General features: G+C 28.1%; 1 protein-coding gene across 1 annotated transcript; it reads right to left on the bottom strand.

Annotated features, from left to right (window-relative positions):
- Positions 1 to 3,383: 3,383 nt before the first annotated feature.
- On the bottom strand, positions 3,384 to 5,890 carry LOC104241849 (glucan endo-1,3-beta-glucosidase 5-like). The gene is made up of 2 exons (XM_009796809.2): positions 5,252 to 5,890; positions 3,384 to 4,693 (listed from the first exon to the last, which is right to left on the bottom strand). The coding sequence occupies exons 1-2, from the start codon at positions 5,590 to 5,592 to the stop codon at positions 3,526 to 3,528; spliced, it is 1,509 nt and encodes a 502-aa protein (XP_009795111.1). The 5' UTR covers positions 5,593 to 5,890; the 3' UTR covers positions 3,384 to 3,525.
- Between the last annotated feature and the right edge of the window lie 11,989 nt (positions 5,891 to 17,879).

Here is a 17,879-nt window from a genome sequence, read left to right as displayed (position 1 = left end):
GGATTCTGAGATGTGGGCCCGGGGTTGACTTTTTTGAAATGATCTAAATTAAACCTCTTTCGATTTGTGACTAGTTTCTAAAACTTAATCTAAATTATTGGCCAATACATTTCTAGATTTGGTTGGTTTGGAGGAGTGTTCGAAAGGCAAGGCCGTGGTAGAGTGATTGCTTGAGTTGAGAAGTATCGTGGTTAACCTTGACTTGATGTACTAGGATTTTTTTGCATATTTGTTACGTGATTAAATGTGTGGGCACAATGTTTATCTGAGGCGACGAGTACTTATGCGTTGTTGTAGGGTTAAAGCATGTGGATAGAACTTATTTCCTTGTAATTTATTGCATATTTAGTTACGATATCTATGCTTAGGTTAGTTAGGCTATTACTTATTTGATCATTCTTTCTGTATTTATTGCTTATTTAGTAATTGTTGAGTATTTTGGAGGTTGAAGTTGGTACCCTAGCATCAGTTTTTACGTTAAATACAAATCTCTGCATTTAATTATTTTTTTGAATAAGAGTATAAAAGCGCGAAGGGTGATTCTGTGCCATTTCATTTATCTCATTTATTGATTTATACATGGTGACAAAGAGTGTTAAAGCACGAAGGGTGATGCCGTGTCAATGCACTTATCTCCTTTATTGATTTATACATAATGAGGAAGAGATTTAAAGCACAAAAAGTGATACCTTGCCATTTATATTATTTATTCATTATATTGTGGCAAGGAAGAGAGTAAAAGCAGGAAGAGTGATACCCTACCATTTCATGTTACTTATGACATCATTTCATGGTAAGGATGAGAGTAAAAGCACGAAGGGTGGTGCCCTGTCATTTTTATATTATCGGCTCATATGTCTTCATTGTTGATGATTTATTTGGTTGTTACGTGATATTACTCCTACTGTAATTATTGTATCTTTTCCCTTTCATATGTCCCCTCCCAGTTTGTATATTGTTAATCTCTGTGTTTGCTACTGCTTTGTATATATACTCGACCAAGTTGTTTACGTAGGTGTCCTGTCATAGCCTTGTCACTACTTTATCGAGGTTAGGCTCGACACTTATAGAGTACATAGAGTCGGTTGTACTCATACTACACTCTGCACTTCTTGTGCAGATTTTAGAGTCGGTCCTAGCGGCGGTCAGTAGATTGCTCGGATTGATTTCCAGTTCGGAAACTTGAGGTATAGTTGCACGATATTGCAACCCTAAAGTTCCCTTCTAACTTATCCTAGCTGTTTATTTGATTTTGGACAGTTCTACTTTCATTCAAACCATTATTTGTATATTTCTAGTCGCTCATGCACTTGTGACACCAGTTTTGGGATGGTATTTAGACATCGCTATTATTTTGGTGTATTCACTCTATTTCTTATTTATTTCAATTATTTTGGTTTCTTTATTATTATTTAAACTTGAACTATTAGAAATGATTAAACTTATTCTAACGTTGGCTTGCCTAGCAAGTGAAATAGCAATCATGGTCTCGAGGGTGGGAATTTCGGGTCGTGACACTGCTGCTTGTCATGAGTCCATCTCCCTGCCTTGTTCTAGATTCTTGTGATGAACTAATTCACGCTCAGAATGCATTCTAATTTTTGTTGAATCATTCACGTACAACTTGCTACTTTGCTGGAGTTAATCCATGATCATACTATTACCCAAACATGTTTCCCTACTATTTATAAGATCTAATATGTGTTCTCTGATTTGTTTAATCTTATGTTCTTTAAGCATTTTCTATGACTTCAATATCTAGCCTCTTCTTCTATATGTGGTAAACTGGTATAAGTCATGATCCGTGCCTGTCCTATTAATCTAGAGTCGATATATTTCACCTACTATGAGTTCTGGTATTGCTTTTGAACTTGTGTTATGACTGATACTCAGTATGTTACATTTTCCATGTTTAACTAAGTGATTGGTTGTCAACCATTGTAGATTATGTCCACCAGCCTGTTTGTTATGCTATTGTGATCATACTTTTACTAGGCTCTCATGTTAGAAACTTCCATATGAAGATTTCTATTTTATTTGTTCATGTATATGACCTTGCTAGACCTTCATGTTAAAACTCTTATATCTAAAGTCTTTTAGGCCAATTCTGGATCATTTTTTACTTTGAAACTCTATTTGAAGTAGTTTACTAGCTTATGATGTTCAATCTTGTCACTTTGAGCTTGTTTTTCTAGAAATCCAGCATGAACCTACCTTATGTATGCCTTATGTGCCTTCCAAAACTTCAGGTAATCTGTCTATATGCCTTTTCTTTAAAAAACTGTTGTTAGCTAGAGTCTTAAGAACTAAGTGTGTGGACTTCAAAGGTTGTTTGATTGACCGAGTATGTAATCTGCCACTTGTATGGTTAAGTTTGGCATCTAATTGAGGAAATAAGACATTCGTTTGGGCTTGGTGTTGGGCCATATATGTCGTTGGATCTGGGCATTGGATTCAGGCATACTCTATTGTCCTTGTGAGCCTGGATTTGGGTTTGCTGGTTGTGCAAAGAGTAAGGTTATTGAAGGCCCAAAAACATCACTGCATTATTTTGTACTAGGCCTGTAATTGTTCTATTGGGACTATAGTTGTTTCATTCTGTAACTTGTCATATTTGAGTTTGTATTATTTCATTTGGGCCTGTAATAACTTGTAATAATGAACAATTTGGAATTAGTGAAATGTGGGGTTCATATACTTTATTCTCTTGCATGAACGGATAGAAAACCTGTCTATAGGGCTTTAATTGTCCTGTTTGCTTGCCATGCCCCATCTTTTGAGAATTATCTGTACAACAGGCTGATTAATTCACCTATTCACTTAGAAAATATGATTTTGGGCTAATTTAATGTCTTAACTTGCAATGCTAGAAAGCATGTCTATAGAATTTAAATTGGACTTGTTGTTGATGCCTCATTTCTGCACCTAGATATCATGTCTATGGGATGTCAATGCAATAACTAAAACTGTTCTCTTTGGTATATTTCCTTCCATTACGTGACTTACCTAGATATCAGTCTATAGGATGCTATTATTCACCTAGAAAGCATGGCTATACGATCATTTAACAGAGTTATATTTTTACCCACTCGTAAATTTTCTCAGTATGCTCAACCTAAAAAGGCAGCTTGGTGCACTAAGCTCCCGCTATGCGGGCAGAGTCCGGAAAAGGGCCGGACCACAAGGGTCTATTGTACACAGCCTTATCCTGCATTTCTGCAAAAGATATTTCCATGGTTCGAACCCGTGACCTCCTTGTCACACGACATCAACTTTACTAGTTATGCCAAGACTCCCCTTTAATATTCTCAACTTGTAAATTAAAAATAAAAATTCCCAAAGAATAGAGAAGTAAGACATGGATTTCTTTAAATTTTTTCCAGTTTAAATCATCTCTTTTTTTCGTGAACCAAATCCCAAAATTAAGTACAATATGGTCATTAAGATAGACATATTCACCTCTCCACAAACTTTTTGCCAAGACTCATTCAAAAAAGAAAACCCCTTCAAAAGGAGGTTAATTAATTAAAACCACATGATTAAGCAAAGAAATAAAACAATACAAAATAATGCAGATAAAGCCAACCCTAATGGTATAATAGTAGGATTTGAATCCTTGTTGTAACTAGCCATTTTCCATGCACCATTATCAACAACATCTATTGATAATATCTCAATTGGGAATCTACAATTTGGTGTAGAAGGATCATCTGTTGTAATAACGCCCAATCCTTGAAAACCACAATAGTCAACCTGTTGACTATTCATCTGGAAATACATATTGAATGCAAATGAAGCTCTCTGAGTGGAATTGAGATTCTCACAAGTTGCTCCAGGAGATAATAACGTGCAATCCGATGAATTGCACGCGTAGTTAACTTGCTCCATCAATTTTTCATTACCAGCATTAACACTATGATCGTAAACACACCATCGATTTGGCATTTTTACTGTCCCTTTTGCTGTAGTTGGCTCTTCATCCCGATCTTTTAATGAGAAATCAATCTTGTACTTAGGTGATCCGTCGTGTCTATAAATACCCCAATGACGTTGATATTCGCCCCATTGTGTTACCATCCTGTTCTCATCAGATAACGCGGTGATATATACATTGATTGTCTTGTTTGGACGCAGAGGTGTTCCTTCATTTCTTTTTAAATATCGAAGTAAACCACGATGATATCTTTCTGCATATTTTGGATTAGCATTTGGAAAACCATCTGTAGGCCAACCAACTTGTCCTACAATAATTTCCATGTCTGAATATCCTGCTTTTGTTAAAGCTGAAACTAGGGTATCATATGTGAAAGTGAAAATATTTTTGTAAATATATGGACCGTCTTTGATTTTGTAATCTGAATTATTTTTTCTATCAAAAAATGCAAAATCAACTGGCATTTGCTTAGTGGAGAGCATGTAAATTGGGAAAATGTTGATAACTAAAGGTGAATTGTGTTCTTTGAGGAATTTTAGAAGATCCAACATTTTGCCCTTTATATCTTCTCTAAAATCACCTTGTGATGGTTTTGTCACATTTGTTAAAATGTCAGTGAAATGTGCTGTTGTGGTTTTGATATGTTTGAGGTCGTGACGATCTAGGGCTTTTCGAGCTTCTTCCAAATAGTATACAACCTCGTCATTGATTCTTTTCTCGTATCTTTTGGTAAATGGTTCATTTCCCACGTAAAGATACCTGAAAAAAGAAAAACATATATAAGACAATCAACGAAGAAGACTATTGATACAAAACTCTGTAAAAGGAAGCTCGGTATACAAAGTATCCAGGGTTTATGCAAGGTTTGAGAAAAGGTCGCATCCCAAGGAAGCGTGATGTAGGCAGTCTACCCCCGACCCGGGCCCATAGTGGCTTGCCACGACCGACCTTGTGCCATTGGCATAGGTATTGTATGACCTACCTTAGCCCGAATTCCTTTTTATAGCCCTAAATTATTAAAAAACAAGAAATGATCATGGCGTTGTTCATTAGATCGTTTCTGATGGGCTCATAAAATTTTAGGTGATTTGGAGTCAATGGTTAATTTCATGGCTCTAACGTCACACGGAAGACAACTTTATAGTTGATCCAAAGCTCCCCGGATACAAGCCGTGAGGATTCTTGATGACCGATGATACAAGTCGTGATCGTTGAAGATCCACTTCCGCTAGGAGAAACCCGTAAGTCTCTTAAACTATTATTTAGGTTAAATACTTCAAAATAGAAAATAGGAGTTTTGAGAAAGTATATAAGAACCTGATATCCACTCCATTATCAACATGTTTCTTCACATTTTTTCCGACCCAATCATAGATATCCTTGGAGTTATTCATACGTCGTAGTTGGAAATCTTGAAATGTGACTGAGAGACCAATACTGCTATTTGCAAAAGCTGGAAGAACGTTTGTACTAGGGCTAAATAATTTCAATTCTGGTATTCCATTTTGTAAAAGCAAATCCACCACCATAGATGGTACCAATTGTTGTGTTGCCATTCTACCCCAATTGATGCCAACAAAACTATCAACAAGAACATAATTGAATGAGAATAATGTTCCCAAACTTATCCAAAATAATAAGATCGTTTTTCTATTCATGATTCTCGGAGGAAAGGCGCTTTCCCCCGATCTTGTGTGAATACGAGATACAAAATATGCTTCCCGGAATAATGTTCCTAACTGAATGAGAATAATCTTCCCAAAATATGATTCGTGCACTGGGCTGCCCGGCCCTTTGCTCCTTTTTATTTTTGGAGGAAAAATATTTTGTTCATTTATGGTTTAACTTCCTTAGGTGGTAGTTTTGAGTCATGGGGTTTTTGTCCATGGATTAACTGAGGAGGTTTGATTTATCAATGTTAATGAATTTGAAGTCCTACATATTTTAGGGTTTGGAAATGTGAATTATTGGTACATGTTTGCTAAGAGAAGGAAATGAGAGGTGGATGAGCTTGAAGGAGAGAAAAAAGGCGAGGGATTTGGGTTTGCTTAGGATTTTAAGATGGTGAATTCGTTAATTAGAGATTTATACTTTCTCTAACAATACTATATTAATTGTTAGATAAAAATAGGTAGAATTACATAAATTTAGCGAGGGATTTAGGTTTGCTTAGGATTTTGAGATGGTGATGATTCATTTTCCCTTTTTACCTTGAGATGGTGAATTCATTACGTTAAGATATTTCGGTAACAACATCTCTATACAGTATTCATTCACTATAAAAGTGAAATTTTTTTCGGAATCGATTTTTGTCCTCTATAATAATATTTCACTATAGCATTCAAAAACTATTAGAATAAACACAACTGTTATAAAGATGTTTGACTGTAATTGCATATCCTATTACCAATCCCGCAGCCAATTAAAGATTTGTATTTCCTCTAACAATCCTACATTGTTAGAAAAAAAAATTAGGTAGAATTACATAAATCTTACCAGAGACTTAGAGTTCCAACAATTCTTCACGTGTAGTTTCAAATACTCTAATTTACGTGAGTGTCCCTTCTTTTATATTTTCTCTAACGGAAAGGGCCTAATATACCCACGCACGGTGGGAAAAGGCTTAAACATACCTTTCATTATATTTAGGGTCCAAATATACCCATGTTGTAATATAATTGATCCAAATATACCCTTCTTCTATTAAATTTGTCGAAGGTGAACATCCAATCATACGTGGTCCAGATATTTGATGAGGTGGATGCCATATGGCATGCCACCTCAGCGCCTATCCGATCCATATATAAAAAACTAAAATTTGAAATACGATATTTTTTATGGTAGTAGTAATGGTGGCAATAGTGGTGGAGGGGAAAGAAATTTTAGTGGTAGAAAAAAAATAGAAGGGAGTAAAATAGGTTAGGGGCGCTGAGGTGGCAAGCCACGTGACATTCACCTAATCAAATGTAAGTGCGAAGTAGGATTGAATGTTCACTTTGGATAAACTTAATGGAAAAGAGATATATTTGAACCAATAGTAATATAACACGGGTATATTTGGACTCAAAGTATAACGAGAGATACATTTAAACCTTTTTGGATAGTACATACGTATATTTAGCCTTTTTCCATTTCTCTAATAATACTATATTTTAATCTAAAAGGATGAAAATTATCTATACACCAACTTTGCTTCGAAATTTTTAATTTTTTTTTTCTAATTTTGAATAATACACATTCTCCTCCTCTTCCTACCCCAATCGAGCTTTTAAATGCCTATTTACCTCTATGTTATCAACATCAATGTCTCTCTCTCTCCTTCTTTTTCATATGATATTTTTATTTTTCATTTATCTTTCTCTTAAATATGAAAGATTTTCTTTTAATGTCTTAAAATTGTCTTTATCGAAGTATTAAAAAAGGCAAGATATAGGTATGTGACGGTAAATTTGTTATAATCTCAATAGAACGCCGAAAGAAGAGGCGACGTATTTGTTAATTCTTTTTTTCTTTTTAGCAAATAGGTCTGCTAGGTGGGGCCAGACACCAATTTAAGGAATCCGATAGTGGACCCATAATTCCCCAAAATCCTCCGCGTCAAACAGGCAACAATTCCCAGTAGGGCTGCTTATCGGACGGATTGAGCGGTTATTTACTCTTAACAGTTTGGTTTATCGGTTATCGACTTTTAAATATATTAATCCGCTAGCCACCCGATAAGATATTGGGTGGACTGGTATAGGTTTAGCTCTTATCGGCCTAATTCAATCAAAATAAAATAAAATTTAGTCTCTGCATGTTTAAATAGGTGTTCGACATACTAAGAGGGACGAAGCAGAAGAGACACCGTGATGGGTAAATCATCTGTCTAGAATCTTATTAATGTTTATGCACATTGGCTTAGCTAATGTGAAAGATTTCTTGGTGTACTAATATTATGATTAGAAGTGGGCATACTATCTATTTTACACATGTCATCTGCTTGGACAAAATTGTTAGGTCAAGAGTTCTGTTAGTTAGAACTTACAAAGATATATTTGCTCAAGTTAAGAAAAAACAAATATAATTTTAGCTGAAAGTGAAAATTAGCATCTCTAATTTATAGACGTAGAAGTCACAAAAATAATTTCGTGTCAATTAGTACAAAATCATACATTTAAATCTTAATCCTATTGTATAGAACAGAAATAAAACATATAAAAATTACTACAAGATGACAATATATAAAATGAATATGAAGAGATTTCTTTACGAATCAAACAATGTAGGATCACAAAAAGTTTATAAAATTATTACCTACTAATAATTCAAAACAATTGAAAAGAAAATCATATGTCTTGATATTATGTTAAATAAGATAAAAGTTATCGGTGTGTATAAACCTTAATACTCGAAAATAGTGAAGAAGAGAAATATGAGTTTGAAACAGTTATCAATTTGAACCGGGAACAATTTCAAATTCCTGGTGGATTGACAAAAATTCAAGTAGGCAGAAGTTTAGTTGAATTCAAACGTCGAAAATAGTTGGTAAAGTTCAATATTACAATTCTATCCAACATAAATTATCTCATTGAAGGAATTTAGGCTTGTAAGGGCATAAAAGTCGATTAATATTTTGAGGATATTTTTGTCGATCAACATTTAGCGTGGAACATTCGTACTTTTATCATAATACTAGTCTTATGATACGCGTGTTGCGCGTATATACTATCTCAATGGGTATTTTTTTTTATAATAGATCGAATAAGTATTATATTAAAATATTGAGCTAAGTTATATAATAAACGTTTATATTCCCGAGAACGATAAATATTGATCATATATACCTAACACAATAAAGAAGAAACTGCTCCATAGACGTTCTCAATCATCAAGCAATATTCAATTAAAAATTTGTTTCAGTTTGATAATTTCATCACTCCTTATCATTCTTCCTTCTCAATTTCAGCATATAACCCTTAAAGATTAGGAGAATTACGATCTTAGTTTTAAAATTCTAATTTAAGAGCCCACCAAAAATTATATTAAGTTTATGAATACATTAGCCGACCAAGAAACTAAATCTTTGTGTCCATGGAGAACAAATTAAAAATTAGAATATCAGTCGATATAAAATATAAGTTTCCTACTTATTCTCTTATTCTTTTTTACTTTTAAACCTACGGCAATTTTAACTTCTCCGTAATAGCGATTTTAACTAATTCTTTTTTCCTTTTGAAACCAACAACAATCACTCTTTGTTAGGGATAAAACAACTAAAGGAGTTTCCCACTTATTCTCTTCTTCCTTTTACCTCTATTTCATATGGCAATTTTGTTTCTTTTTTTGTTTGTAAACATAACCTTTATTTGTTTTTACAATTTTATCCATCGTAAAATATATTTACGAAGAGTTAAAAAAATGAATGATGTTTCGTTAAGAGCCTTCCTTACGTGGTTTGCGTCTGTACTCATATGACTGGGTGTATAATTTTAAAAACCACATAAACACTATTGGATAATGTGTTTGAGTTATATAAAATTATAAAATTAAAATTATAAAAATTCATGAAAACGATGAAAGTTGTGCCCATTTAGTTAGCCCAATGAATAAAGAAATTATGTCTTACGTAAGTCTTGAAATGCCTTTATCTATATCTATATTATATTAAAAGGAGAGTAGTGAAGCATGTGGTTAAATCAAGTGGCAAGCTAAAAAGAAGTCACTTGGCAATTTAAAGACAACATTAAAAATTTGAATCATAAATGGAAACATAATTAATGGAAGTAGTTAATGAATCTTATACTTAATCTAAATAGATCTTAGACAAATTTAATCTATATATCTACATTTAAATTTATATTTATAAGTATATTTATATCTATATTGATTCACCCATAGATTATTTTTTTTATTAGCTAGAGATATTGGAGGTAAAAATTAATTAAAAATTCTAATCGAAAATATAAAAAAATATAGAAAGACGTAATTGAGATAACCTACGACTATTTATACATTAGAGTAAGTTAAAATATAAAATAAAATTAAAATTTACTTAAGTTATTAAAGATATATTGAGTTTAAAAATTAAATAAATTCAAGCAGCAAAATAAGATCTTAAATAAAGTATATAAATTATTTATAAGGTAAGAAAAAACTTAAATAATCAGTAAAAAAATATTTTAAAAATAAGAATAATAAAGTCATATTAATATTGATAAATCGGGCAAACGAATATTTTATACGTAAATATTACTACAACATTCAGATATAATGTGTTCAAACAATTAAGAAAATATTTTTTTATTAATATTTGAATTGAGTACAGTAAGTTTAAGTTTGAAAGTATAACATAATTCTTTAAAAATGTAGTCAAATATAGAAAATAGAATAATAAAACTTATTTGAATTTGAGAAAGTTTTTTAATTTTTATCTATATTATATTAGAATGAATGTAGTAGAAATAAATATTAAATTCAAACAAGCTAATAAAAATCCACATGACAATGTAATAATATTAGGTATTTAATAATATAATATCAAAAATAAATAATAAATAGAGAAAAAATAAAAATTCAGATTTTTTATCATAGAGAAGAAAGGTAAAACTTATTTAAATTTGAGATGGGAAAGATTTTTATATTATGATAAGAAAATTCATAATATGGATAAGTCCACGTAACTCAAGTCTAATGGATAAAATCAAAAACTAAAAATATTGAATAATAGAAATAAATTAGAGATAATATGAGATATTTATAAATCATAAGTTTAAAAAATAAAATAAATTAAATATACAATGCTTAAAATCTTATTAAAATTTAAATAATTTAAAATTTTCGAGCAATATTTTTAAAACAAAATAAATATTTATTTTATGATTAGAAATTATATATTTATCTATATTATATTAAAGAATAGTAGATTATAATGATATTAAAAAAAATTATAAGTTAATGAAAAGCCACATAAAACGTAATAAGACTATATAATAGATTAAAAATTAGCAAAATTATTAAAAAATTATTATTAGAAATGAAAGGGAAAGGCTATTTGAATTTGAAATTAGAAATTTATTAAAACTACGATTAGAATGTCCAAACTATGGATATATCACGAAATTGAAGTCTTATTTATGAAAAAAAATATTAAAATAGAAAATAAATTTCTAATATAGGTAATTTTACTATTAAAAATTAAAGATTAAATTTGTATTAAATCTAAAAAAGAAAGAAATTTTACGTAAGAAATAAAATGATAATGAAAATATTACTACAACATTAACATATAATGTGTTCAAACAACAAAGAAAATATTTTTCTATAATTAATATCTGAATTGAGTGCAGTTAGTTTAAGTTTGAATATATAGTATAATATTTTAAAAATGCGGTCCAATTTAGAAAATAGAATGATAAGAATTATTCGAATTTGAGATGAGATTTTTTTTATTTCATAAGTTTTTATTTTTTAAAATATTATGTAAAGAAATAAAATGACAATAAACATATTACTACATATATATAATATGTTCAAACAATTAAGAAATTATTTTTCTATGATTAAAATAAAATTTTAATAATATAAATAACTTTCTAATATAGGTAATTTTACTAATGAAAATTAAAAATTAAATTTGTATCTTAAAGTTAAAAAAAAATAACTGCATCTAATACAAAAATAGTTATAAGAGAACTCAATATATTTGTAACATAATCATCAAATATATGTATTAATATTTTAGACTAATTCAATTTTACAATTTAAAATAAAATATGATATTATTCTGGTTAAAGGTAAAAAATTAATATAAAAATAATTAAAATTTATAGTAGGGAAGAGAATGTAGTAAAACAATAGAGATAGTGTGAGGATACTTATACATTAAATTAATTTAAAAATAAATAAATTAAAAAATTTAATTATATTTAAAAATATTACAATAAGTTTAAATGATTAAAAAATTGAATGCATAAAAATATACCAAATTTCAAGAATAAAACATTTATAGTTATTAAATACTATTAAAAGAATAATAAGAAAGATATTAATTAAGATAATAAAAAATTATATGATAGTAAAATAATTTTAACTAATAAATAATACAATAACTATAAGAAAAAATATAAAAAAAGAATTTGCATAAAAATAATGTGATGAATAAGACATATTTAACTTTTAGACAAAAACAAAGTGATAGTAAGAAGTTTGTTAAAATAATAAGATCTAATGTGCTCAAACAAGACAGATCGCAACATGATATGTTTAGTATTCTTTGATAATGACAGCAAAACGAAGTGCAAGTACTAAAATCAAGTAGTTAGGTTGCTACAAATAAAAAATAAAATAGGTTGTGCACTACGAGATTTGAACAATAATTTCATATCTTACTTCATAATTAATATCTAATGTTATATAATTTTTATCTGAGAGGTTTATATTTTAAGGTTATTTGCACATGATTCAAATAACCAACATCACAGTTTAACATGATTTGTGTCCGCGCATAGCGCGGGTACTAATACTAGTTATATTAAAAGGAGAGTAGTATACACTGTGGTTAAGCCAATTGACAAGCTAAAGTGAAGTCACTTGACAATTTTAGGACAACATTAATAATTAAAAATTATAAATGGAAACATAATTAATGAAAGTAGTTTAATAAATTTTATACATAATCCAAATAGATCTTAGACAAATCCAATCTTTATATCTATATTTATATTTATATGTATATTTGTATATATATATATATATATGTGTGTATATATATATATATATATATATATTGATTCACTCATAGATTTTCTTCTATATTAGCTAGAAATATGGAGGTAAAAAATTAATTAAAAACTAGAATAAAAAAATAAAAAATATAGAAAGATATAAATTGAGATAAGCTATGACTATTTGCACTTTGGAGCGATAAAATAAAATTAATTTACTTACGATATTAAAAATTTATTGAGTTTAAAAATTAAATAAATTCAAGCAACAAATTAAAATCTTACATAAAGTATACAAATTATTTATAAGGTAAAAAAATTAAATAATCCAGAAAAAGTATTTTAATAACAAGAATAAAAAAGTCATATTAATATTGATAAATCATGCAAACGAATATTTTATACGTAAATATTACTGCAATATTTAGATATAATGTGTTCAAATAATTAAGAAAATATTTTTTTGTGATTAATATTTGAATTGAGTGCAGTTAGTTTAAATTTAAAAGCATAATATACTTTTTTAAAATGCGGTCCAAATTAGAAAATAGAATGCTAAACATTATTTGAATTTGAGATGAGAAAGTTTTTAAATTTTTATCAATATTATATTAGAATGAGTGTGATAGAAATATTTATTAAATTCAAATAAGCCAATAAAAATTTACATGACAATGTAATAGTATTAGTTATTGAATAATATAATATTAAAAATAAAAAATAAATAAAGAAAAAATTAAAATTCAGATTTTTTATCATAGAGAAAAGGGTAAATTTTATTTAAATTTGAGATGAGAAATTTTTTATATTATGATAAGAAAAGTCATAATATGGATAAGTCCACATAACTCAAGTCTAATAGATAAAATCAAAAACTAAAATATTGAATAATAAAAATAAGTTAGAGATAATGTGAGGAAATTTGTAAATCATAAGTTTAGAAAATAAAATAAATGTAAATATACAATACTTAAAAGATTTAAATTTTTTGATAAATATATTAAAAACAAAATAAATATTTATTTTATGATTACAAAAATTTATATATATTAATAAATAGAAAAAAAATAAAAATTCAGATTTTTTATCATAGATAAAAGGGTAAAATTTATTTAAATTTGAGATGAGAAAGTTTTTTATATTATGATAAGAAAAGTAATAATATGGATAAGTCCACATAACTCAAGTCTAATAGATAAATTCAAAAACTAAAATATTGAATAATAAAAATAAATTACAGATAATGTGAGGAAATTTGTAAATCATAAGTTTAGAAAATAAAATAAATGTAAATATACAATACTTAAAAATATTATTAAAACTTAAAAAATTTAAAATTTTCGAGAAATAATTTTAAAACAAAATAAATATTTATTTTATGATTAGAAATTTATATATATATATATATATATATATATATATATTAATAAATAGAGAAAAATAAAAATTCAGATTTTTTATTATAGAAAAAAAACTTATTAAATTTGAGATGAGAAAGTTTTTTATATTATGATAAGAAAAATCATAATATGGATAAGTCCACATAACTCAAGTCTAATAGATAAAATGGAGAAGTTTATAGATTTGTATAAACTTGAAGTTTATACAAATCTATAAACAAATCTATTAACAAATCGAAGTTTATATCTATAATAAACTTAAAAATATTATCAAAACTTAAATTTTTTTAAATTTTCGATAAATATTTTTAAAACAAAATAAATATTTATTTTATGATTACAAAAATTTATATATATTTATCTATATTATATTAAGAATAGTAATGATAATAATATTAAATAAAGTTACAAATTAATGAAAAGCCACATAAAACGTAATAAAACTATATATTAGATTAAAAATAGCAATTAATTTATTAAAAATTTACTATTAGAACGAAAGGTAAAGACTATTTGAATTTGAGATTAGAAAGTTCTTAAAACTATATCGAGAATGCTCAGACTATGGAGAATACCACGAAATTGAAATCTTATTTATGAAAAATAAAAAAAGAAATACATATTTAAAAATACATAATACAGGTACTAATGAAAATTAGAAATTAACTTTGAATCTTAAAACTAAAAAAGGAATATAATTTACGTAAAGAAATAAAATGATAGTGAAAATATTACTACAATATTTAGATATAATGTGTTCAAACAATTAAGAAAATATTTTCCTATGATTAATATATGAATTGAGTGCAGTTAGTTTAAGTTTGAAAGCATAGCATAATATTTTGAAATTGCGGTCCAATTTACAACATAGAATTATAAGAATTATTTAAATTTAAGATAAGATTTTTTTATTTCATAAATTATTTTTTGAAAATATTATGTAAAGAAATAAAATAGTAAAAATATTACTACAATATTTAGATATAATATGTTCAAACAATAAAGAAAACATTTTCTATGATTAAATTAAAATTTTAAAAATATAAATTAATTTCTAATATAGGTAATTTTACTAATGATAATTAAAAATTAAATTTTTATCTTAAAACTAAAAAGAAAAGAAAATTTAACTGCATCTAATACAAAAATAATTATAAGAGAACTCAATATATTTGGAACGTAATAATCAAATAACTTATGTATTAATATTTTAGACTAATTCAAAGTTACAATTTAAAATAAAATATGATATTATTTTGGTTATAGGTAAAATATTAATATAAAAATGATTTAAAATATAGTAGGGAAGAGATGTATAAAAAAATAAAGTTAGTGTGATTTATACTTTAAATTAATTGAAAAATAAATAAATTAAATAATTAAATTATATTTAAAAATATTAATGATAAAAAAATTTCGAATAAGAGGATACAAGCATAAAAATATACAAAATTTCAAGAATAAAATATTTATATTTATTAAAGACTATTTAAAAGATAATAAGCAAGATATTAATTAAATTATTAAGCTAATAAAAAATTTATATGACAGTATAATAATATTAAATAATAAATAATACAATAACTATAAGAAAAGAACAAAAATAAAAAAGAATTTGCATAAAATGATGTGATGAATAAGACATATTTGACTTTCAGTCAAAAACAAAGTGATAATAAGAATTTTCTTAAAATAATATGATATAATGTGCTCAAACAACACAGATCACAACATGACATACTTTGTATTTTTTAATATTGACACCGCAACGAAATACAAGTACTAAAATCAAGGGATTAAGTTGCTACAAATAAAACAAAAGTTGTCTACTACGAGATTTGAATAATAATTTCATATCTTGCTTCAAAATTAATATCTAATGTTATATAATTTTTATATGAAAGGTTTATATTTTAAGGTTATTTGCACATAATTCAAACAACATAGATTACAATTTGACATAATTTGTGTTCGCGCATCGCGCGGGTACTAATACTAGTTATGGTTTATGAGAACTTATATAAAAATATCATATGAAAATTATTCTTATTTATGTGACGAATAATAGTAAACTTCTGTAAAAGATAACATAGTAAACTTTTAAGTGCGTGTATGTGTATTCTAAAAGATTTACCTAAGTTTATAAAAATAGAATAAAAGCGTACGCAATATGCATGTTTCCGTTCTTGACGGCAACATGCAAATATAAGTAACTAATTTGAGTTTGTTAGATACATGCATAAGTTCGGTACTTTGATGAGATACGATGCATTCAAGACATGTTTGCATTTAATTTATTCCTTTTTTATTAGTTCACCAAAACTCTTACACGGCAAGAATTTACGCCACCGAACATAAACTTAACCCTATAATTAATTACAACTTATATTGAATAAATTTTGCTTCGATTTTTTAGGACTTCCTATCTAGTTCAACCATGAAAAATTTCATAATACTAAATTTTAGTTGATTTAAAAGCCCGATATATTAGAAAAATATTTAAATTACTATTTATCTAGTGTGAACTCTATTTTTAAAAGAAAAAAGGGTAAACGACATTTCGCTAAAAGAACACTAAAATGCAATTTCGATCGGATGCGGGTATCAAGTAAAAATAGCATGGTATAGCCAGTTTTCGGACTGGTCGTTCAAAAATAGCCAGCGTTTACGAAGTCAATAAAAAATAATCACTATTTTGCTGCAAACAGAGACCGGTACACCATAATATACTGGAGTTCGGTGTACCTGTGTATGAACTCCAGCATATTATGCTGGACCGGTATACTTTGCTGACTCTAGTATGATATACTGGAGACTGGAGCACTGGTGCTCCAAACTCCAGTATATTATACTGGACAGTTATACTTGGTGGAACTCCAGTATATTATGCTGTAGTTCTAGTGTACTTATGTTGGAACTTCATCATATTATGCTGGAGTTCCAGCATACTTATCTTGGAACTCCAGTATAATATGGTGGAGTTCAAGCTTACTTATGCTGGAACTCCAGTATAATACACTGGCATATTTTCCGAGTTTTGAACAGTATTTTTGCTCAGATTTATCTTTACATGAAAAGTGGCTAAATTTCGATTACTTTTGAAACTGAGCTATTTTTGAATGACCAGTTGTAAATCTGGCTATTTTTGAATTTCTCCCGGGTATCAAATCCCGCTGCTGAGATGTCCAGCGGATCCTGGGCCTTGACGAATGGCCGGCCACCTTTTACGTTAGAAGAGCAAAAGGCCTGAGGCATAGTAAGATGAACCAATGTGAATAGTGTAAGCTTTGTTGCCCGAACACGATTGGTGTTGACCACACATAATATAATTATGATTTTATTAAGATTTTTTAAATAAACTAAATGGAAAAAATAATTCTTTTAGTATTTTGGGAATGAAGATGTTGTTTTATAGCTCATAAAAAAAATGAGAAGTGACAATGTAAGTCTATATATGACTAATATTGATTTAATATTTTACAATAAATAGTTAAATTTATAGAGAAAATTGGATATGTTTTCTATTAAAATTAGGACATAAATAAATGATAATATCTTTTATTGGTCAACAAAGCAAATTGCAATCTTGTAAACCGTAAATTTTCTTTTTCTCCAAAAAAAGGAAATATTCACCACTAAAGGATGTGGTGCAGTGGATGAGACTGCTTCTCCCTTAACCAGAGGTCTCGAGTTCGAGCCCTGGGTATGGAAAAATCCTTGGTAGGGAGCGCTTCCCCCCGAATGGGGCCCTACGTGGTGCGAATCCGGATATAGTCGGGCTCCAATGCAGTTACCGGACATCGGGCGGGAAACCAAAAAAAGGGAAATATTCTTCTTTTG

Source organism: Nicotiana sylvestris, chromosome 4 (genome assembly GCF_000393655.2).
Source record: "Nicotiana sylvestris chromosome 4, ASM39365v2, whole genome shotgun sequence".
NCBI lineage: Eukaryota > Viridiplantae > Streptophyta > Magnoliopsida > Solanales > Solanaceae > Nicotiana > Nicotiana sylvestris.
This window is presented reverse-complemented; position numbering and strand designations above follow the sequence as displayed.